General features: G+C 45.2%; 1 protein-coding gene across 2 annotated transcripts in view; it reads left to right on the top strand.

The window, feature by feature from the left end:
• Window positions 1-554: 554 nt before the first annotated feature.
• CABLES1 (Cdk5 and Abl enzyme substrate 1) overlaps window positions 555-23,831 on the top strand; it is a 107,700-nt gene continuing 84,423 nt past the window's right edge. For both annotated transcript variants that reach the window (XM_081078769.1, XM_081078768.1), the window contains exon 1: window positions 555-1,419. In XM_081078769.1, the coding sequence (XP_080934895.1) occupies window positions 605-1,419 (815 nt within the window). In that variant the 5' untranslated portion in view covers window positions 555-604. The remainder of the gene's footprint in view (window positions 1,420-23,831) is intronic.

Here is a 23,831-nt window from a genome sequence, read left to right as displayed (position 1 = left end):
GCCCCTGGGTACGGCGCGCCCCGGGAGCCAGCAACTCTCCCCGCAGGAAGCTCGGGCGACCGGGACCTCCCGGCGGGTCCCCCGCCCCGCCACCCGCTCGACTTTCCCTTCCTCCTCTTCCTTCTTCTCCGGCCCCTCGCCTCCCGCCGTCTGCCTCTGCGGACGCCGCCTGCGGCTTTGTTTTCCTCCCAGGTTTCATTCCCCACACGTGATACCGTGTTATTGCAAAGAGCGCTCCGGAGCGCGAGCGCGGGGCGCGCGCACCTATAAATACGGACACCCAGGCCGGCCGCGGGAGAAGGCTGGGGCGGGGAGGGCCGGCGCCGGGACGAGTAGGCAGCCCGGCTGCAGACAGCCCGCCAGCCCGCCGGCCGGAGAGCGCGCGCGCGAGCGAGCCGAGCGCGGGGGCCGGGGCGGCGGCGTCCCCCGCCCCAGCACCGAGGGGCGAGTATGGCCCGCCCGCGGGGGGGCCGGGCCGCCGCGCACGCCGCCTGCGCCCCGCGCCCTGCCCAGCCCGGGTCGCCGGCGCTCGCGCCCGCGGCTTAGCACTCGGGCGCCGCTCGCCTGTTGGGGTATCGCAGAAGTATCGCCGCAGACGGACACAATGGCGGCGGCTGCAGCCACCCCCAGCACGGCCGCCTGCAGCAGTGGCAGCAGCGGCGGCCGCGGCACCGACGCCGCGGGCACCAACGGATTGCAGCAGCGGCCGCAGCAGCCTCAGACCGCGGCCACTGCGCCCGCTCCGCCGCCGCCGGAGCCCCCCAGGAAGCCGCGCATGGACCCGCGGCGCCGCCAGGCTGCCCTCTCCTTCCTCACCAACATCTCGCTGGACGGCCGGCCGCCGCTGCAGGACGAGGAGTGGGGCGGCGGCGAGGAGAGCGGCGCGGCCAAGCCGGGCGCGAGGACTCGGCTCAGCGTGCTCGCCGCGGCCGAGCGGGGAGGCTGCAACGCGCTCGCGGCGGCGGGCACGGCGGCGGCGGCGGTGGCCGCAGGACCCGGTCCCTGCCTCCCGCAGCCCTCACCGCTGCCGCTCCTGGCTCCCGGCGGCCACGCGTCTGTTCCGGCACTCGGGGTGACCCGGGGGTTCGCGAGCCCTGTGGGCGCGGGCCGGGCGTCGGGCGAGCAGTTGCAGTCGCCCCGGCCGGCGCCTCTCGCTGCCTGCGCGCATCTGCAGCTATCGGACGGGCAAGAGGAGGTGGAGGAGGACGACGCTTTTACCAGCGTGCAGGTGCCGGCGACCGCCTTCCTGGGCTCTGGGACTCCCGGGAGTGCGAGCGGCAGTCGGGGCCGCCTCAACTCGTTCACTCAGGGAATCCTGCCCATCGCCTTCTCCAGGCAGACCTCGCAAAACTACTGCACCCTGGAGCAGCCGGGCCAGGGGGGCAGCACCAGCGCCTTCGAGCAGCTGCAGAGATCCCGGTGAGTATCCAGGACACTACGCGCGTCTAACCCCGCGTCCCTTCCCGCTTGCTCTTTGCTGCGGGACACTGGTCGCTCCCACATTCCCGCTCCCTGCGGGATCTCCGGGCTTCTGGCCCGAATGCCAAACCACAAGGGCACTCGAGAGAGGGAGAGTCCCCAGAGAGTATGTGCTCACACGTGTGTGCCCAGCCCAGCACTCGCAGAGCAGAAGCACCGCGTCCATACAGTGGGTCTGGAGTTAGGAGTTGCGGGAGATCATTAAAAAGCGGCACTAAACCCTCCCATCGCAAAGCGATGTCGAACTTCCAGAAACCCAGTTCAAACCCGGAGACGTGCTCTCCCATCCCAGGCGAGACTTGGAGGGGCACAGAGTCGAGCAGTGGGTCCGGCCCTCACGTCTCAGTCTCACGTGTGAGCCTGAACTTGTGGCAGACGCGGTGAATCCCTGCTGAGAAATTCCTGCATACGCGGAAGTATTCCTGTGTCTCAGGAAAACTTGGCGTTTTCCTTTTATTTTCCTAAAAAAGTGTAAAGTCCTTCTTACGTTCCCTTGAACCGGGACTTGGGGGTGGAGGGGCGGGGCCGGGGGGGAGTGCGGGGATAGGGCTTGAGGATTCTTTTTTCCATTCCAAGATGAATTTGCTAGTTAGTTAAAAGCTTGTTGTACGAGCAAGTTTACGTTATCTGCAGGTATTAGCATCTTAGCAAAAACATGAAGTATTGGAAATAGGCTTATTCAGGAAATAGCTGGAGCTTGTTACCATGTGTTCAAGGGACAGTTAGTTAGATTTGTCAGTCAATGGGACGAGATTGGAAGAGGATCAGAGTAGGGAGTTGGGGAATGCAGGCCTGTTGCCTGGGAGGGAGTATCTGTTCTCCTTTATGAGTTAATAAGGCCTCCTATGCAGTCAGTTAAAGCACTGACTCCACCTTTGCTCAGCTAATCTAACCTCCTGGGGCCTCAGGTTCCCCTTCTGGTTGGGACCTTACTAACATTTTCAGGCCTCAAGATGAGAAGGGAGAACATTTTCTGTTCCTTCCTCCCTCCTGTAATGCTCATCTGAAAGCTCAGGCTTGCTCTGGCCTAAGTAAGAAGGTGGCTTATTGGAAAACTTAACTTCCTTCCCAAAGGGACAAATAGGGAAGAACAAGCCAGGCTCATCCAGAAGTTTGCTGAGTCTCTTTCTTCCCAAGTGGGTGAAATCATGGCCCTACTCAGTACGTAGCAGCACGTAGGCTGACGGTAGGGGTGTGGAGTGGGGGAAGCCGCTTTGTGATTATATGGATGAGTTAGTGAGGGCACAGGTGACAGCCTGGCCCTGGCATTTCTTGTTAGAGACATCTCCCCATTAGCCCAGGAGTGCACAGGAGGGAAATCCCTTCCATTCAGGGTAAGTGGTGCGCACTCAGCAGTTTCTGGGCAGCTCAGTGTTACCGCTTGACATCACTCACTGGCTCATGTCTACAGGCTGAGCAGAAGCCCAGCTAGTCCAGAGGGTCATGACAGGCATTGTAATAAACATACATGTTATTCTAAGCCAGTGTGCAAGGCTGGACTGTGTCTTAGTAGATAGATGTGTTCCTGTGCTAAGAGCAGCTGGAGATCAGATTACCTCACACTTTGTCTCTGAGAATCTTGTTTAAGGGAATATGGAGGATCCTCTGTGTTAGTGTTTCTGATCCAACGAGTAGTCAGAATTTAATCTCTGATCCTATCAATTTGAAGCTCTTAGATGTTTTATTGATCTCTCCCCGCAACACACACGTTAAGATGAGTTAGTCAATATAAGGTGCTTCCTTACCTGACAATCACATTCATCTTGCTACTTTGGAATTTTCCATCACTGGCAACTTGATAGGCGTTTTTTTTTTTAAAAATTACAGCTATCCACAGAAACAGCATCAAATTTGATGTACAGAGAGGAGCTAAATGGGTAAACCTTGATGTAAGAAAGGCCTTGAAAAGCTATCTTGGCCTACAAGCTGTTGGAGTGGCAATGAACTTGAAATATCCTAGGATGCTTTGTTCCCTACACTGCCCTGCTTTGAAGAATTTTGTCAGAAGCATGCTGCTTTTACCATCACTAAAGAGTACTTTGACCTGCGGAAACAAAGCTTGATATAAAGTACAAACTCATTTGAAGAAAGGTCAGGGCCAGCCCAAAGAATGCCATTTGCTTTGTTGGTGTGCCTCCCATGAAGGAACCCTGCCAGCCTGGGTGGTTCATATGCTCCTTCATGGATGTTCTTCTGGCATGTAATTTTAAAATCAAATTATGCTTTTCTTGGATTTGTTTCTAGTTATTTAAGGAATTCCACAGAACCTTGCTGCTCAAAAGCGTGGGCTCTTGGCTCTTCAGCTTCACTGGCGCTCTTAGAAATGCAAACTCTCAAGCCTCATTCTAGATTACATGAGTCCAGATCTGCATTTTAACAAGATCCTGGTTGGGTCATATACAATAGAAGTTTGGAAAGCATTGCTATAGTGTTATCTGAAATCTGCCTTTTTTAATGAACTTGAGATTTCATGTATCAGGTTTGGTACAGGTATGTAAAAATCAGAATTATCCCATCTGAAATCTTGAAACCTGTTCTTTTTTGTTACTTACATCTGAACACTTGTGAAAACAATCACAAATACTGCTTTGACTTCCAAACTTTGAAATACAACACAGAGGAAAATTTCTGTGCCCAGGCCTGGCACAGATATCAATGGAATAATGACACAGTCTCTGTGCTCTGGGCTGGATATTTGACATCCCATTTAATCCTCATGGCTATTCTTTCACAGACCCAGTATAGCCTCAGCTTTGCTGCTACTTGCCAGTCTCCATTGTGGTGTTTGGGGAACCCAGGATGATGGGCTGAGAAGCAGGGACGCCAGCCCTGGGAAGCCAGCACGCCGAGGTTTGCTCTCAGGCCAGATGTCAAACGTGAGAAGTCAAAAAGATGCCTTCTAGCTTGCCACCCTGTCGTATTTCTCTGCTTGGGCAGTAAGCACTGAATGAGGAAGGTGTTAATGGGTGAAAAGGACTGTAAATTTATAAGGTGTGTTTTAAGGTTTCCTTTCACTTAAAAAATTTCATCTCGGGCAGCAGCTGGCAGCAGTCCTGGGTTACCCCACTTCCTAGATCTTAAGAATGGCAGACAGACACCCAGAAGCACATAGTCTAGGCTACTACTCACCAGAGGGGTTAATGGTGACTAGGGTATTACTTTAAAATAACATGAGGGTTTTGCTTCTGAGAATAATTGAGTTAGTGCTGTGCCTTGTGGAGAGTTAGATATTAAATTGAAGGAGGTCATGTATTGCAGAATAGCCCCAAATCTTGGGTTCAAATTCTGATGCCACTGCATGACCCAGAGCAAGTTAATCAGCTTTTCTGAGTCTGTTTCCTCTTGAGAGCCTTGGCCTGTGTCTTGGGCTCTTTCAAGTGGTAATTGCACTTAACATTTATTATTGAGGGCTGATTATGTGTGGGAATGTAATAATAAATGCTTTATACATAGCTGGGCTTCTCAAATGTAAATATGTTTAGAGTCACCTGGGGATCTCCAGAAAAGGGAGATTTTGATCCTGCAGGTCTGGGAGGGACCTTGATTCTGCATTTCTAACTGGTTCCCTGGGATGCAAATGGACTTTTGAGGGAGCAAACTTTAGGGGGACTTTCATTGTTACTACTGTAAGGTCAAGGAAACCAGGGCTCAGAGAGGTCACTCAACATTGGGACAGAGTTAAAACTCACTTCATACCCCACTGCTTTGCAGACTTGGATCTTCTAACTACTCCCCCTACGTTGCCCCTCTTGGGTGAAATCTGGGCTCGTGCTGTAATTGTTGTCTTGGTTTTTACTGAAAAGAAAATATGAGCCGACTAGGAGAGACTAGGTAATCGACAACCAAGTAACAGGGGAATAAAACATTTGCTAACTTTGTCACCATCTTGCTTCGTGACTGCAGGCAAGTCCGCTCTGTGCGCTCCAGCTGTAAGCCACCTAACCCATCTGAATTTCAGAAGTCCGTAAAACACTTTGAACTCAGCAGTAAGCAAAGCCAAGTTATTATTGAGCCATCTTTCCAGCACCATGAATTATGGAAGCCAAAGCTGCAGCCCCAGGCCAGGCCAGGCTGTGGTCAGCATGAGCACTCCCCCAGAGGTTGGCGGAGGCAGTACGCTGCCAGGGCCTGAGGCGAGCCGCCTGAGGTTCACCTGCTGCCCTCCTCTTTGCAGGCACAAAGCCCGTCATGGCATGAGTAAACTCAGAAGGGGAAATAAATCGGAAGCCTGCTCACTCCTGGCAAGTACCCAGAGAGGGCAGCAAGTTCAAGTGTGACCTTTTCCCCTCCAGGAAGGGCAGAGGAAGCTGCAGCATGGCTCTGCACTGTGTCCACAGTGCTGTCCTGGGAAGCTCTGCCTGCCTGGATCTTTTTCCATTGGAAGGAGAGTTGTTAGGTAGAGAGAAGATCAAGGGCAGGTAGCCTTTGGAACGCACTGGGATGGAAAGGTAGGTGAGGCTGGGTGAGGTGATGTGATGTAAATCAGGAATGCCAAACTGGCACTTGGCAACCCTGGATTCTGGGCCTGCCTTTGCCATGGCGAGTAACCCTGGACAGGTTGCCTCACCCTCTGCCCAGCCTCAGTTTCTTTATGGAATTAAAGAGTTGGGCCAGGGAAACACTACAGCTCTTCCAGCTTGAGTGCTCTAAGAGTCTTGGAACTGTGGCCTGCTGCAGAGGCTGGGGCTCTTTTAGCTTGGGGATATTTGGATACCTAACCTCGAATCAGATGCTTGGATAACCTAACCTTAGAATCAGATGCAGACGTGGTGTTAAGTTTGTTCCATGTGGCTTCAGTTGGCAGGACGTGCGCTAATGAATGAATGAATGGGTTTCCTTCAGTGTAAGGGAGAACTTAAAAACACCTTCAGCTGTGCTCCCTCTGGCAGTGGAGGTGTCACAACTGGACAGACAGCTTTAGGAGGGCCATCCAAGCTGGAAGCGACTGCCCAGTGAGGCGATCAGTCCCTAACCACCACCACCCACATTTCAGAAATGATCTGTAGTAACCTTCTCTGTTGCTGAAGGGCCTTCAGGTAAACCTTTGTTTATAAAACTTTACATTTGTAAACAAAATACTTTTTTTTTCCCCAATAATGTTGTAAAGATTTTGTAGGGTATCTGATGGACACTTGTCTCATTAGGGAGACCACCTCAGGGAAGATGTAGATGCCTGATCACTGCACTGTACACCTGAAGCTGAAGCTGAACAATAATGAACGTAAACAAAACTTTCGTAGACATGGAAGGGCACAAATCCAAGGTCACAGAGTGAGTGCTTTGTTACCTGTCAGGTTTGTTGTAGGGAAATTCCAGTATTGCGACTTAAGGCCTTGTGTCATTTATTCAACAAATATTAAACTCCCCGAAAATAAGACCTAGCCGGACCATCAGCTTTAATGCGTCTTTTGGAGAAAAAATTAATATAAGACCCGGTCTTATTTTTCTATAATATGAAACGCAGTATAATATAATATAATATAATATAATATAATATAATATAATATAATTAACATGATATAATATAATACCGGGTCTTATATTAATGTTTGCTGCAAAAGATGCAGTAGAACTGATTGTACAGCAAGGTCTTATTTTCTGGGAAACATGGTAATGAATATCAAATTTGAGAGCGCTACTGTGCTAGTCATGGGAGATATAGACATGGTCCTTGTCTGTTGGGACACTGTACGCAAATAGGCCATTGATTCCAGTGATGGATGCTTGGTTAGAGGGGAGCTTCTTGTTCGAGCCCCCACAAAGGCAGGGACACTTCAGGCCCTACCCTGTGGGACCTAACTCAATGCCTTGACACAGTACTTTTATCTATCAAACATGTCCCAGACATTATTCTAAGTACTGTATGGGGAGTTCATATTTATAATAACCCTCTGACAGCACTATTTCATCACACCCAGTCTGAAGCACAGAGAGGTTAAGTGACTTTCCCAGGATCCCTCAGCCTATATGTGGGAGCTGGGTTCAAAGCTGTGCATTCTGGTACCAGAGTGTGTCAGGCTCAGATATGCTTGTCAAACTGGCTTCAGTGGAACTGGGCATAAGGTGGCCTAAATGACCTGAAAAGGCACTACTCACCCTGTAGATTCCTTATTTTAGTTTCTGCTTTTCTGTCATTCAGTTAGGACCTCTGAGTGAAGGCCCAAAGGACAGTGAATGGTAGACAGACTCCTGTGCTACAGTACTCAGTCCTGCCCAGCCCCTGGCCTGCTTCCTCTCTTCTCAGCTGTACCACATTCCATGTCATCTTTGTTGCCTCTCTTTTGCATCTGGTGCTTACATGCCTTGTGTTTAGATTGTGGTGGAATAGGAGCATGAGCCTGGCACCCCCAGGAATTGTGTTTGTTGCTCTGGCTCCATCACTTACTTTGTGACCAGGTTCTAATCCATGAATGGGCATAATAATACCTCCTTCCTGGGTGAGTTTCCTTTGTTTGGACCCTCCATGTCTTCTCATCATCACCCTTTCCCCTAGCCCAGGGGTCTGCAGACTGCTGCCTATGGGGAAATCTGCCCACTGGCTGTTTATAAATAACATTTTCTGGGAAACAGCCCCGCCTGTTCATTTCTGTATTGTCTTTGGCTGCCCTTGTGCTCTAAGGACAAAATTGAGTAGTTGCGGCAGAGACCACATGGCCTGAAAAGCCTAAACTATTCATTCTCTGACTCCATACAGAAAAAGTGTGTGACCCCTACCCCAGTCCATTGCTCTATACCCCGGAGGTGAGAGCACTGTCCCAGGTCCCTTTTGGCCTACCGTCACTTTCCTTGCCTTCTGGAGGCTCATGGTTTCTGTTTGGACCCACCAATACCTTCTCCCCTGGCGGAAACCCACACTGATCCTGTCAGTTTTACATTTCTTGTATTCCATGTGAGGCAGTTGTGGCGCCCCCTGGCCACCATTGTAACCGCTGTTCCCCTGGGGATGATACACATTTTACAGCTACAGAGATTGAGGCTTGGAAGGATTAATGAAACTTGCCCGAGGCCTCATAACTGGAATCTAGAGCTAGAATTTGCACCTGGTTTCTCTGACTTCTAAGCTGGGTTTCTGCTAAACCCAGTAGTAGTATGCTGTAACCGGCTGGCTCCTATGGGCCTGAAATCTGACGTGGTGGGAGTATTTACACCATAGGAATCAGCCAACTTTTTAAGTCAGGGCTTTTATTTTTCTCCTTCTTCCAGAGAGCTGTTTTACCAGCACGTGTACCAAGGGCTACACCACATATGTTTTTGTTCAGTTCTCCCCTTGAGGGGCTGTGCAAAATGTCGCCATCAGAGGAAGAGTGTTGAAAACCAGACTTTTTATAAGAATCTGTTACTTGACATAATTTTGCGAATTTCCCTCCAGGGTCACCATTATTGATTTTTGCACTTCAAAAAAATGTCTGACCCCCTCAAGTTTCATCAGACACAATTTAAAAACCAAACTTTTCACAGATACTGTGGGGCTCAAACAGACTGCCTAGTATTACATGTAGGAATCATACAATCATTTATTAGCCCTTAACTCTTCTTTACAAACTGAGTAATGTGTTTTTATTTTTGTTTAGTTTTGAAAAGCCTCCAAGAACATACATTCAATCAGAGTTTCTTAGTCCCCCCTCCCCCCTTTTTGTTTGTGTTAGCATTTTGGATAATTGCATTTGGATAATTATATTTAACAGGCTTATCATTAATGTGGTGTGGGGTTTCTTGCTGCACATGTAGTCACAAAGACAAAAGCTTATAAAACAGAACATGCAAATACTAGAAGTTTAGGACTTGGAACAGTGTAATAATGTGTGGCATTAAATGGCCTCATCCTGTCCCTGATTTAAATGCCAGGTATACTTAAATCTAAGAAGTTACATTTCATGATAAATAGATGACAAGCGATTCAAGAAGAGACGAATAAAATATTCGAGAATGCCAAAGATTTCTATGTGCCTAGCACATTGATTTTTATTTTAAAGCACTTTATTCGTTGACCCAATGATTTATAAAGCAAAATGTCTACTTTGATTATTTTAGGAAGGGGGGGGGAAATGTGAAGGACTGGAAAAAAGGCAAAGTCTATAGTTTTTTGCTTATGACAAAACTTGGCATGTTAGGGTTTTAAATGGTTGATCTGATGTTGAAAGCGAATTCTCAATGAAGCATTATGTCTTATTGAGTTGAATAAATTTTGCTTTTGAAACAGAATAGTGAAGAAGGAAGATGAGATTACAAATGTTCAAGGAAATTGTGTGGGTAATTGAGGGATTCAATTTATCCATTACAAAATGAATATCTGATAATATAAGTTCTACTTACTTGCTTAGAGCTTTACAATTTACAAAGTGATTTCATATATCTTATTTTATCAAGTCATTGTAAAAGGCAACGTGGTATCTATTTTATAGATTAGAAAGTCAAGACTATGAAGAACTAAGTGACTACTCCATGGTCAAGTACTTACCATGTGGCAGGACCGGAATTTTGAAACCCATGTTTTCTAATTCTAAGTTGAGAGTCGTTTTTTTATTTTTTAATTGATTTTTTTAAGGTAACATTGGTTAAAAAAATTTTATAAATTAAGGTGTACAACATTATAATTCAATATCTGTATACTCTATTGTATGCTCACCACCAAAAGTCTAGTTTCCATCTGTTACCATATATTTGACCCCCATTTCTCCTTTCTCCCACCCCCTTACCCTCTGGTAACCACCATTCTGTTGTCTGTATGTATGAGTTTTATTAGTTTTGTTTTATTAGTTCATTTGTCACTTTAAGTCAAGACTCTTGAAACGAACAGAAAACGCTACTGTCGCTGTACCACTTAAGAAAAACGAAGAACTCTGTTAAGTACTATAAAATTTTATTCTTCCTGCCCCAAATCTTCCACTTGTGTATTAGTTAACCTCAAGAGAACAAAAATGCTAGGGCCTCATCCATTTCAGACCTATGGGCTAGAGTCAATCAAGGTCACTATGTTAAAGTACAAAGAAATACTGTGCTATAGTTTTGGCTAGCCAGTGCCTTCTCATCAAGCCAGAATGCTGATTTTCATGTGATAACCTCTGGGGCAGGCCAACAGAACCTTGGTTTGGGGCCCAAGTTGTGGAAAATTTTCCCAATAACTACAGCTCTCTCCAAAGCGTAGTTTTGGTGTCAGTTCCTCCTTTCAGGCACCCCTGCTGCTCAGCCTCCTTCTCAACAAATTGGGTGAACAGATTCAAGAGACGAAACACCAGCTTTGGAGTCAGTTTCTGCCACTTAGCGGCACCTTTGGGGCAACTCGTTTAACTTCTCTGAGCCTCAGCATTCTCATCCACTGAATGGGAATAATGATTCCTGCCCTTTTGGGGTGTTGCAGCATTAAAATAAGAATGGAACATGAAGTCCCTGGCAGAGGTGTGGCTCTTGGTGGTTGGTCAATAAAACTGTAGTTAATTCTGTTCACAATTGTCCTGCACCCTACACTGTCAAGAAGCAGTTTGGAAATTTGGCAAGGTCTGCTGAGATCGTTGGGAGCGGAGCTGTTTGTTTTGGTGGAGCTAATGCTATGGTACACTAAGCAGATAATTTGCTGCGTTGTTTTAATTTTAAATAGTAGTAAACTAAAATTGGAGCAGCAAAGGAAAACAATGCCCCCTCCATTAGGTGCTGCATTTTGCCCCTAGTTACACTGGAGTGTTGCCAATTTCCATTGCCAAAATAAAGGTCTTGGGGACAGGGAAGCAAGAAGGGGTGAATTGACATTCAGCGTTGTACCCTTAGAGCAGCACAGTGGTAAGGTTGAGAGTGACAGTGGATCTGGCCTACTCGTAGGTACACGGAGGACGCTGCCCTGCCTGGAGGATCCCTGCAGCCCTGTTGGGGCACATGTGAAGGGAGGGGCGGCTACCTCCAAGAACAATTCTGGAAGATGTACCTTGCTTCACTCCCTTTGCAGAAGCCATGTCCCTCATTCTGTGGTCTTTGTGCTGCCACTTGTGCCTTTTTTCTAAGCAGAATAGCCCCAGAATGGAGGGATCCCTGGGGCCTGTGTGGCCGTGGCACAGTCAGTGTATGATACTCTGGTGATTCGGGCTCTCCTCCCTCCCCCACTGCTTTTCCTCCCTTTTCACAAGTCTGTCTGCATCTGGCCCTACTTCCTGTTTTTGAATCCTTGGCGAGACGGCGTTGGGCTTTTTCACTTGGCATTGGGTCAGCAGCAAGCCACACCCTTGTACATGCCAGGTTATTCACACACCTCTGTGTGACAATCAAGTGACTTAGTTGTTCAGAGATTACTATGGTCAATGCCCAGCTTCCAGAAAAGGAGAATTATAGCCCAAGGTAGCTGCGTTCCCTGGTAGCAGGAGTGGTCAGGACTCCCATTCTTGCAGTGGGAGCTGGTGGCCGTCCTGGAGATGGCCCTTGAGCTGGGCCTGCAGGTCGGCACGATGGCGTAGCACTCTGAATACTCAGTTATGGAGATGAGTTTTATTTCAGAGGAAGGGGGAAGGCTTTTGAATAGGGACAGGTGTAAGGAGAGCTGGGTTTTTGAAAGCTAGAGGCAGGTTGGCTGGAGGAGTAATTTTAGTGCTTTTTGGTGTCCTAGTTGTCGTTTCAGAAAGATGAACTTGTGCACATTCAAAATTTTCTGTTGTAGACAGTTCATCTATTTTTATACATATAGAATTTTAGAAAGAGTTTAATGGGGTTCATGGACACGTGTATATATGTTCCTGAGAGAGGATGATCAGCAAGGAAGCGGGTGGGAGTCCCAGAGAAAAGTGGGGGCCTGAACGCAGAGGCCTCTGATCATCACTTGTCACCGTGTGCTTGTAACCACACGGATTCAGGGCACATCCCTTCGTGGCACCACTTTCTGTAGTTCCTGAAGTCCTTGGGGTCACCCACCTCTGCAGATATTGTGTGCACTGGGTGAATAGTGTACTCCAAAATTTATGTCCACCTGGAACTTCAGAATGTGGTATTATTTGGAAATAGGGTCTTTGCAGATGTAATTAGTTAAGATGAGGTCATAGTGGAGTAGGGTAGGCCTGAAAGCCAATAACCATTGTCCTCGGAAGAAGATCATGTGAACACACAGTGACAGGAAGACACCATGTGAAGACAAATGGAAATTGGAGTGACTATAAGCCAAGGAACGCCAATAATTGCCAGCAAGCACCAGCATTGGGGAGGAGCAAGGAAGGACCCTCCCCTAGAGCCTCCAGAAGGAACCAACCCTGCTGTCACCTTGATTTTGGACTTCTAGCCTCCTGAACTGCGAGAGAATAAATTTCTGTTTTTTGAAGCCCCCCAGTTTGTGGTGATTTGTTATGGCAGCCCTAGAAAATGTACCTCAGAATTAGAGTTGGGATCCAGGTCTCTGCCCAGAGGGACTAGACTTCCTCTTCCCTGGCCAGTGGGATTGGACAGAAGTCAATGGAAAGAAGAACCTGAATGGGGGCATTTGTAGGTGGCTGAGGCGCCGTGGAATTTTGGGGAATAAAACCTAAGCTCTGTGTTGAACAATTCTATTTTTGTTCAGTTCTTTGGCCTGGCATCATTCTTGGAATGTGGTCCCTGGACCAGCAGCACCTAGGAGCTTGTTAGAAGTGCGATTTCCCAGGCTCCACCCCAGACCTTCCTAATCAGAAATTCTGGGGGTGGGGCCCAGCAGTCTGTCCCTTCAAGCCCTCGAGAGGGATGTCTGGGGCCCATTCAAGTTTGGGAACAATTGCTGTAGACAAAGCCTCCTGTGTGTCAACCTTTATTGTACCTCCTAGAAGATGTAAATAGTGCTGGTGTTACATTCAATATTTTTTATTTTGCTTCAGGGCATTTATTTTAGCATGAACCAGTGGAAATCATATGCTGCAGGGCTGTGCTGAGCACCCAGGTGCTTCAGGGTTGAGCTCCACACACCCATTAGGTTCTACCCTCCTTTTCTGTCCCACAGGATCACACTGTTGATCTGGTAAACTTGTAGATGCAGGTCTAATGGATTCCTTTCACGTTAGCTTTCCCTGCCTCCTTCTGTGTGGTGTATCTCTGCTCTCATTTGTGTCCTAAAGCGTTTTATATTTACCTTTATTTTACAGTCTTAGCAGTTTTCTTCAAATATTCCAATAGATGTGTTGAGAGCCTTCGCTACATGCCAAGGACTGGGGATATAATGGGACACCAGAGAAATGGGGGTTCCTGCCATCAGACCTTAGTGTGAGAGATGGGCAAAAAAAAGAAAAAAGCAACTGAATATAATGACACATAAAATAAATTCTGAAGAATGCTGTGCATGGGGTCGTTGAGGTTTGTGAATGTCTATTAGACATGGTGGCCGCGAAAGGCCTTTCTGAGGAAGGTGAGAAAGCAGTTAGCCACCTAAGACAGGACATGGGTTTCAGGCACTGGGAACCATATGTTCCAGGGCCCTGAGATGGGAACATGCTTGCTGTGTTTAAGGAAGAAAAGGAAGGCCAGGTTAGTTGGAGCATGGTTAACTCAGGGCTGGGGGAAGCCAAGGCCCCAGAATTGGGGAGAGGGGGTGGACACAGCACACCAAGCCTTGTAGAACACGGTGGAGAGTTCTCACTTTGTTATAACTGCAAGTGGAAGCCCTTGGAGAGTGTTATGGTGGGGAGTGGTGTGCTCTGGCTTACCTTTTAAGGTTCTGCTGATGGCTGTGTGGCGAAGGAATTAAAGGAGGACAGGTATGGATTTGGGGAGACATTTGGGAGCCTCTTGCTTCCAGGGAATGTCCTGCTGAGAGACACAGTGGCCGGGCTAGGGTGGAGATGGTAAGGCGGTGATGGACTCAAGGTGTGTTTTGGAGATAGAATTGACAGAATTTGTAGGTAACTTGGGCAGTCCTTGCCATCATGGAGCTTATTTCCTGCTGGAAAGAGATGCTTGAATAATCATCCAGCAAATGTTAAGAACCCAGCTGTACTGCATATCATAGAGGGGAGGTTCTTGGTCTTGTTGGAGCCTATAATAAGCATCTCGGTGGGTTTGACCTGCTTGTGGTGGGGAAGACTGGTTTCTGGAGGTGACTACTGAACTAAGGTCTAAAGGATGAATAAGAGTTGGGAGAACTGGTCAGCTCACAGGACCAGCGGCAGACTTTCTAGTGGGAAAGAGAAAGGAGCCCTGGAGGAGGTAGATGAAGGGCAGTGTGTCTGCAGCACAGAGAGTGAAGAGGAGAGCAGAAGAGAATGAATGAAATAAGGGTCATGTGGAGGATTTTTGACCTGCATCATGAGAGTGGTCGGGAGCCATCAAAGGGTTTTCAGCCAGGTGGAATCAGAATGGGACTTGTGTTTTAAAAGGATTGTGCTGCTGCAGTGTGGAAGGACAGATGTGGGAAGCCGCAGATGGGAGGAAATCAGAGAGTCAACTGCAATAGTCCAAGCAGGAGATGGTGGCCACTTGGATTAGAATGGTAGTGATGGGGGGTGGGGAGAACTGGGCAGATTCCAAAAGATTTAGGAGACAGTGGAATGGACTTGGAGATGGAATGGCTATGGAGGGTGGGGAAGACAAAGGCATCATGGGAGACCCCTTTTAGTGTGTTGACTGATCGGATGGCAGTGCCACCCTGTGACATGGAGGAGTGTGTGGCACAATGCAATACTGTGAGTTTAAAAAATAATACCATCAGCTCTAATGCGTCTTTTGGAACAAAAATTAATGTAAGACCGGGTCTTATATGATATTAAAGACCCAGTCTTTTATTAAAGTAAGACTGGGTCTTATATTAATTTTTGCTCCAAATGATGCATTAGAGCTGATGGTCTGGCTGGATCTTATTTTTGGGGAAACACAGTACCTAGAAGAAAATTATAGAACTGAAGATGGCCCTATTTCTTTTCGTTGTCTTTATTTTTATTTTTTTCTGTAACCTTGTGCCTTTACTCTCCAAATAGCTTGAGGTTATATGTCACTTTTTTTGAGGGAGGATGGGCATTTTCCTTTTTCTTCCAAAGTAGAGAATGATGTTTATACTTAAAGAAAGATAATCTCAAGTTTTATGCTCATTCCTAAATTTTTGGCCTAAAAATTCTAATACTACCTTTTAAGGTAAATGTTGAGTATATCATTTTCAAATAAATACCCCAAATCTGATTTTATTCATTTAATCTCAGTTAAAGACATATAATTTCTCTTTATCACAGAAAAAATAATATCCTTAAGTGAGATCGTAAGATTTTTCAGTCTCCAGTTCAGCTTGCACATATTTGCAACTAATTACCAGGGGCTGAAGTCTGGGTGATGTTGAATGTGGAGAGTATAGATGTGTTGTCCAAGAGAAAAAGAAAAAATGCCTTTGCGAAACTGCATCATGGTCTGCTGCAGTGACTAAACAAGTGCCCAGTTTCCGCATGATTTCAAACATCAAAGTAAAGCTGGGGTGCAGTCTTAGTATTCCAGCAGCTACTGCCTCTTTTTCTTATTTTATTGGTGGTTTTCTGTAATACAGTAGTCCCCCGTTAACCGCGGGGGGTATGTACCAAGATCCCCAGTGGATGCCTGAAACCATGGACAGTACTGAATTCTATATTCACTGTTTTTTCCTATACAGGAATACCTATTATAAAATTTAATTTATAAACTAGGCACAGTAAGAGATTAACAACAATAACTAATAATAAAATAGAGCAATTGTAACAATATATTGTAATAAAAGTTGTGGGAATGTGGTCACTCTTGTCGGGATCCCCAGTGATGTCTCCGTGTAGGCTCAGTGTTTCCTGGCACAACACGCTGTCATCAGTCAGAACACGTTTTCTGTTCATGTCTTCCACACATAAATTGAATGCCTTTTCCACACTGGGGCTGTAACTTTTGCAATTAGAGGTGAGACAGCAAAACTAGCCCGAATTTCTTTTTCTTCACAATTTCATGGATAGAAGATTCGTTCTTAGCATAGATCTCAGCAACCTCAATATGTGATATTTTTTCTTAAGTCGAGAACTCTCTCCTTTTCACTTCAAGGAAGCACAGTATTGGCATATCCAAATTGCCGGCATCACGACTCTTGTGCTTTGGGGCCATTATTAAGTAAAATAGAGTTACATGAATACAAGTTCTGCGATATTGCAACAGTCAATCTGATAACCAAGATGGATACTAAGTGACTAACAGACAGGAATTGTCTGCAGTGTGGAGACACTGGACAAAGTGATGATTCACATCCCGGGTCGGATAGAGTGGATGGTGACAGATTTCATCACGCTACTCAGAATCGCACACAATTTAAACCGTATGAATTGTTTATTTTTGGAACTTACCATTTAATATTTTAGGACCAGGGTTGATGTTGGGTAACTGAAACCATGGAAAGCAAAATCGCGGATAAGGGGGTTACAGTAATGGCATGCTTATTGAACACTAACATTATGAGCTAGGAAGCCTTTCAAGTCGCTTCACCTCCCAGATCTGCTGTTTCCAGAATGTGACCTTAGGTAAATTCTGTAATCTCTGTGAGCCTCAGTTCTCATCTGTAAAGAGGAGGAAATATTATTTAATAATCAGATACCTCATAGTATGACTGCCAGGGTTATATCTGATGACTTCTGTAAAGCACTTAGCACAGTGCCTGGTACATAGTTAGTTCTCCATAAATATTTGCTGTGATTATTATATCCCAGATGCTGTGCTGGTACTCTGTGTATTTTGTAGGGGTTGATATCGCCACACAAATCAGGGAATTGAACACGAGGGAGTTAACTTTTCTCGCCAAGGCACATAGAGCTTGGTAGAGCTGGGATCCTGTCCAACCCTGAAGACCACAGTCCTGCCCCTGTGCTTTATATCGCCTTTGACACGTGTAATGTTTTATCCAAACAGGTTTTGTTTGCTCATCTTCCTGAGCAAAACGGGTGCTGTTGTAGAATCCAGGTTGTGTTTCTTGATACTTGCACTGTTTAACACTTTCACTGTCTGAGAATATGTGCTGATGATTGTGTCGTTTTCCTAGCCAGCCCGTGTTTGACTGTGGATGTGTCAGTGGGAGCTGCTATGTGTGTATGGAGTGACTAAACCAGATTTTTCTATTTTTTATTTGACCCTCCAAACGTCAGTGAATAATCGAGGCCATGTAGATTGAAAGAGATGAGAACAATATATTTAAATTCACTCATCCATCTGGATATACCCTCACTGCGAGCTATATTTTACAGAGCTGGAAGGAATTTAACCTGTAAAGCTTTTATTAAGAGGTGTGACATTTGTTATGTGTAACTTTAATTCTTTTGGAGCCAGGAAAATAAAAGTCAGGACTGGCATATAAGAAACATGCAGGCTGGTGAAATCTGGAATTAAAAAACAATATTTACATGGGAATTCAGCTTTGATTTTATATTGTCACAAATTAATACCAGATGCCTGCATTTCAGACAGACTCCCAAGCTGGTCCGAGAATGTGAGTTGGAAAACAAATCACTTTGCCATTTGGAATGCTGATTGATATTTTAGAAGTTTCTTTTTATTTTCAAAGGGAAAATAATGCATATTACAGGCCCAGCAAACAGAACGTTTATAAATGACAATTAACAAGAAGATGCCCACGGGAGGAAGTCTCCAGTTTCTTTTTATAACCCTGGCAAAAGTAATTGAGGTGACATTTTATTAGCATTGGCATCTCCCACTTGCACTGGGAGCTACTTCAGCTAGTGGCTATGTCCAGAGCTAGTAGCTTCATTTCCATTTTCCTTCAACCGCAGGTCAGAGAAGAAACACAAGAGCACTTCTGTCTGGGGCAGCTGGCCTCATGTGGTCTCCATGTGGCAGGAACCCAGGCTCATGGGGTGGCTTGCACATTTTCCCCTATGGTTTAAAAAAGTGGCTTTTAGTTTTGAGTCTTAGGTTTGGTCTCAACAGTGTTCCCTTATCCTACAGGCTGTTTTTCTTGCTGGCATTTGAATGACTTGTAAACTAAGTTTCGAATAGCCTGACACCTCTGCTGCGTTCCTTGAATACTTTCTAAAAGGTGCTGCTATGTAAGAATATATGCTGATGTTCCCATTTGAGTTGTTGGAGTGTTGCCTGGATGACCAGGAGAGTTGGTTGAGTGTGAAATCTGGCTCCTCATCTTTGACTTCTCAATACGTTGAGATCCGACGTTCATGCTGTCAGACTTTGGTGAAAAGCACTCTCTGAGGCTCAGCCTGTGAAAGAAGAATATCAGAGCTGGGTGGTTGGAGTATCACAGCAGAGGGATGGAGTGAATTTGCTCCATGGCCCCCAGATCGGCCTTGGTATTTCCTACAGCAGCTGGGCCGTGGACTTGCAGATGGATGAGAAGGGACCTCCGAGAGGCCCAGAGAGGTGACGATCCCATTCTCCTGAGCTCCATGTACGTTGGCACGAAAGGATGAGAGCCCTCACCCCTGCACACTGGGGATAATATTGGCCAAGGGCTTCTCAGTTTTGGATGGAGACTCAGAGGGTGCCGAGACTGTATGTTCCAAGTACTTCTACATTTCCTCTTGGAGCTCAGCATCTGGACTTTGTCCTCCTATGTTAGCACCTTTACTGTAAGGGAGTGAATTTATATTATAAAAATTTTAGTTTATATAGTTGATTCTCATTACTCACAGTAGTTATGTTCTATAAAGCCAATGTGAATGCTGAACCAGCTGCAGACACTGAATACTGAACCATTGTTCCCAGAGGCAATTCAGGGTTGGGTTCCTATGAGCCTCTGGTCACATTTCATCATCCAATCAATTAATAAATATGTTTCATGTCTGTTTCTGTTTAAAGATATACTATTTAATATAGTTAATTCATTAACGTTGAATTCACGTCCAACAGTAACACATGCCTGAAGGAAGCTTCTCTCACACATGCATTTTCTCTGTTGGCCACATTGCAGCCATCTTGTACTTAGCAACACTAGACTGTACTTCGGTACTTTGCCTGGGGCCACTTTAAATAGCAAAATCATCAACAAAAAGCATAAAAATGCAAAAACATGGCACTAAAATTACTGCACAAAGAACACTTGTTTGCAGTATAAGAGCTGAAACAAGAAGGCAGAGTCTCATCTTGTCATCTCAGCTATTTAAATTTTTCCCTGCTCTGCATGTGCACATGTCCATGAATGATGGAAGAAGCATCAAGCATTGATTTTGGAGTTGCAAGTAAGTTTCAGCAAGTAGGCGAATTCGCAGTTATGAAATCTGCAAATAATGAGAATCAACTGTACAGTAGTCTCCCTTTATCCATGGTTTTCTTTTCCCTTGGTTTCAGTTACCCACAGTCAACCACGGTCCTAAAATATTAAACAAAAAGTTTCAGAAATAAGCAATTCATAAGTTTTAAATTGCATGCTGTTCTGAGTAGCGTGATGAAATCTCACTCTGTCCCACATCGTCCTACCCGGATGTGAATAATCCCTTTGTCTAGCGCGTCCACACTGTATATGCTACCCAACTGTTTGTCACTTAGTAGCTGCCATCTTGGTTATCAGATTGACTGTCACAGTGCTTGTGTTCACGTAACCCTTATTTTACTTAATAATGGCCCCAAAGCATGAAAGAAGTGATGCTGGCAATTGGGATATGCCAAAGAGAAGCTGTAAGGTGTTTCCTTTAAGTGAAAAGGTATGTATGAGTATATATAGAAAAAAAAATATATAGTATATATAGAGTTTGGTACTATCCGCAGTTTTAGGCATCCATTGGGGCTCTTGGAACATACCCGCCTCAGGCAAGGGGGGACTACTGTACTTTATTCAGGTATTTCTTAAGTATGTGCTGTGTGTTGGAGGCTTCCCAAGACTGGGGTGTCTCGGAAGGAGTCTGTTTTCTGTTTTACAAGGTCTGCCGCATTCATTCTCATATTTATTCCTGATCACACCCTCGAGGGAGGAAGAAGGGCTGACTTTGTTGTCTTTCCTTTATTGATGAGGAAACCAAGAACCAGAGAACCAATGTGACTCAGGGTCCCAGCAGAAAGTACAGTATGATTAAGAGTGTAACTTTTAGAGCTAGACTTAGGTTTAAATCCTGATTTTGCTACTCCCTACCTATGTGACTTTGGGCAATTTATAAATAAAATAAAACCTTTCTGACTCTTGGTTTCCTTATTTGCAAAATAAGGATAGTATTAACAGCCAATGTGTGGGGTTAATGTGAGAATTATGTGAATTAATTCATATTTAGTACTTAGGTCTGCGCCTGGTCCACTGTATGCATTAGCCACAATTGTCATTGAGCATGATAGGTACTCAGGAAGTGCTTGTCGAGTAATCAATGATGACTTTAAAAGTTAGAGAAATGCTAAAGTATGGTTGTAACTGCACGACTCAGGGCCAAGAGGAGATTTTGCAATTTTCCAGTCCTTTTGATCTATTTGGGTTACCTAGTTTAGACCTGGAAAATCTGTTTTAGAGCTCTATTCATCCAGTGTGACTGCCAGCAGTCAGCAGATTGTAAACAGACTTGTAAAGTCTGTGTCGTTTTTGATGAGTGGACAGCTAATCACATTGGCAAATATTAGTACCTGCTGAGAGCCAGGCAACCTGCTGGGTTTTAATTCAAGTAATAGAAGACAAGAATATGAGCTGTTACAAGTCAGAGCGTATCATGTTTCCCCAAAAATAACACCGGGTCTTGTATTAATTTTTGCTCCAAAAGATGCCTTAGGGCTTATGTTCAGGGGATGTCATCCTGAAAAATCGTGCTAGAGCTTGTTTTCCAGTTAGGTCTTATTTTCAGGGAAATACTACGGTAATTAAAGCATGTAAAGAGCAAACTTCTGTGTCACCCCAAAACCTGTATCTTTACAGCTACTAGAGTGTATTTAAAGCTTCCAGAATTTTCCTTCCCTTCCTTCTGCTCAGCATCTGGTACAGATATTAGTAAAAAGCAGTTGCATGCCCCATAGGAATAGGGAGACCACATCGTGTGGAGGTTCTTCCAACTGAAGTCATCCCCGGACCCATCAGATAATATACCTTTCTAAACAGACCTCAGGCAGCCAGTCCATCTCTTTGGTAACACCTTTCATGTCACTAGCAGGAGATAGTTCTAAAGGACATAGAGTTATTTCCACATCTGTATAATTATGATATGGTAGTGACGTGGAAAATCAATTCTTTTTATCTTCTTTCTGGAAGCCCCACTCTTGGGCAGTCAAGTTACTTTCTGCATTTGTTCTTCCCTGCATGGACCCAGGTCTCACAGTTGAATGGCACAAAATTAGTCTTTTTGTGGGATGCTTCAGTTAGGGACAAGGGCATAAGGCAGCAGATTATGGGAGCAATGTGGGAAATTCCTGTTTACTTTCTAGAAACGGAGTTTGGAATTTTCCAGCCCTGGGGTGTAAGGTGACTGTTTTTATGCTTACAAAAGTTGCAGACCTAAATTCGCATTTGTCATATTATGTAACATTAAGCTGTGCTTTGCCTAACCGTGTTGCATTCATAAATATAAACTTGACAGGGTTCTCTTGTTAGAAACCTCCTATTTCTTTAAGAGGAAAGCGCACCTTCCTATAAGCAAGTTTTTGGTGACACATTTTAAGTAGACCATACACCTTGTATCGTTTTTTCTACTGTATACACTTTTTTTATTTTTTTTATCAGTGAACAAGTGATTCTTTCTTCCATGTCTTTGTTTATTTAGCCTGAGGCAATGGTGCGAGCTACACTGCTAAATAGATTCCAGTCAGATGATCATGGCTTGTGTGAGCTTATAAAAGACATCTGTTTAAGTTTAAAAATAAATAATTAAAACACATGCACAGACAAAAGGTTGTTGCTCCTAGTCTGATTAAAATTAGTCTGCTGTTACAGAAGCTCTTTATGTTTTTCTCAAAAGAATTTATGATTTTTTTCCATTTCATCTAAAGATAAAAATCTACGTAGCGAAAATGCTAAAGGTTTGAATTTTTTTAAAAAAAACTCATTGTCAGGTTCACAAGTAAAATATTCTTGTTAGGACCCTTTTGTGTCTCTGGTGAACTGTAAGGTAATTCTTGTCTGTGGCTACTCCGAAATCACCTAAATAAGATAAAATTCTTCCAAGCAAGGACTTTCAAAAAGATGTGTTGATTTTTCAAGTAACTATTTTGATAAGAGGATGGATTACTTGAATTAAAAAACGGGAAAAGACGTAGGCAAAGTCATCTTCCATTTTTCTTTTGTTAGACCCTCCACCCCAGGTGCATTGCCAAGGACATGGTATTGGGAGCAGTAGATTCCGTGCCCCGCCGAGTGCTGCTGCCCGGCTCTGCAGTGAGCCCTTCCTGGAGGGACCTCCTCGGGTACATGTGTTGTCTGAAATCAGTACAGCCGAAGACCCAGTGTTGGGGGACGGTAGTCCTGGGCATTCCTCCCACACGGTTCCCAGGTGTACTTTGTAGGGGCCATATGTCCTGCGTGGCCTTCATCCTGAGACTACCTGGGCAGGGAAGGTCTCTTCTAAATACAAACCGGCCAGTGGACTGTGATAAAAATTTTGCTTTGAAAAAACAACAACACTATTACTTTATCAGTCATGTTTCACCTTCATACTTTTTCCTAGAACACTTCACTCTGGTGCTTTTTGGGAATCTGTGTTTCAGAAAAGTTGTCTGAAAATTATGGTTGTGTTAAAAATGAGTGACAGTTTAAAAATAACAAGTAAATTCCTCTGCAGTCCCATTACTGCTGGCATGTTCGTGCACCGACTCCCAGGGTGGGGTTGTCTTCCATCCCTCATGCCTCCATCCTGTAGTTCCTGGGCCTGTCCTCTGTGCCAGGCTCAGGACGAGGTACGTGAGATAAATGCCAACCCTGCCCTCATGGAGTTTGAGGACTAGTGTGTATGTGTCTGCCTATATGCACAGTTATTTTTTAAGTGGTATCATGCTTTTCATACTATGTTTTTGAATTGCTTTTTTCTTTTTCACTCAAGGCAAAAGAGAACCACATTTGTAAAGTAACAAGAAAGCTCTAAAATATAATTGTGATAAATCCTTTGTAAGAAAGTTTTTATAATCTAGGTAATCACCTCTAATGATTGTTGTGGGTGTGTTACGGTCTTTTTAAGTAAGACATTGTTAGCTTAGATAGCCAGCTGCTCAAAGTCCTGATACCCTTCCAAAAAGGTAGGCAGCTAAAGGCGGTGTGTACCTGGCATTGTTTTCAATTAGGCTCATTCTTTCAGGGGGTGTCTATTGAGCTCACACCATTTGCCGGGGGCTAGGCATAGAGGGTTGAATAAAATATTACTGGTTCTCACCCTCAGGGAACTTATAGTCCTGGGCAGGAGACAGACCATTAAACAAGTAAATAAGTGAATAAATGTATGAGTACCATGTAAGTGGTGTTAAGTGCCCTGGAAGAAAAGAATGTGAGCTGTGAAAAGCATAATGGAGGCGGA

Source organism: Rhinolophus hipposideros (genome assembly GCF_964194185.1).
Source record: "Rhinolophus hipposideros genome assembly, chromosome: 17".
NCBI lineage: Eukaryota > Metazoa > Chordata > Mammalia > Chiroptera > Rhinolophidae > Rhinolophus > Rhinolophus hipposideros.
This window is presented reverse-complemented; position numbering and strand designations above follow the sequence as displayed.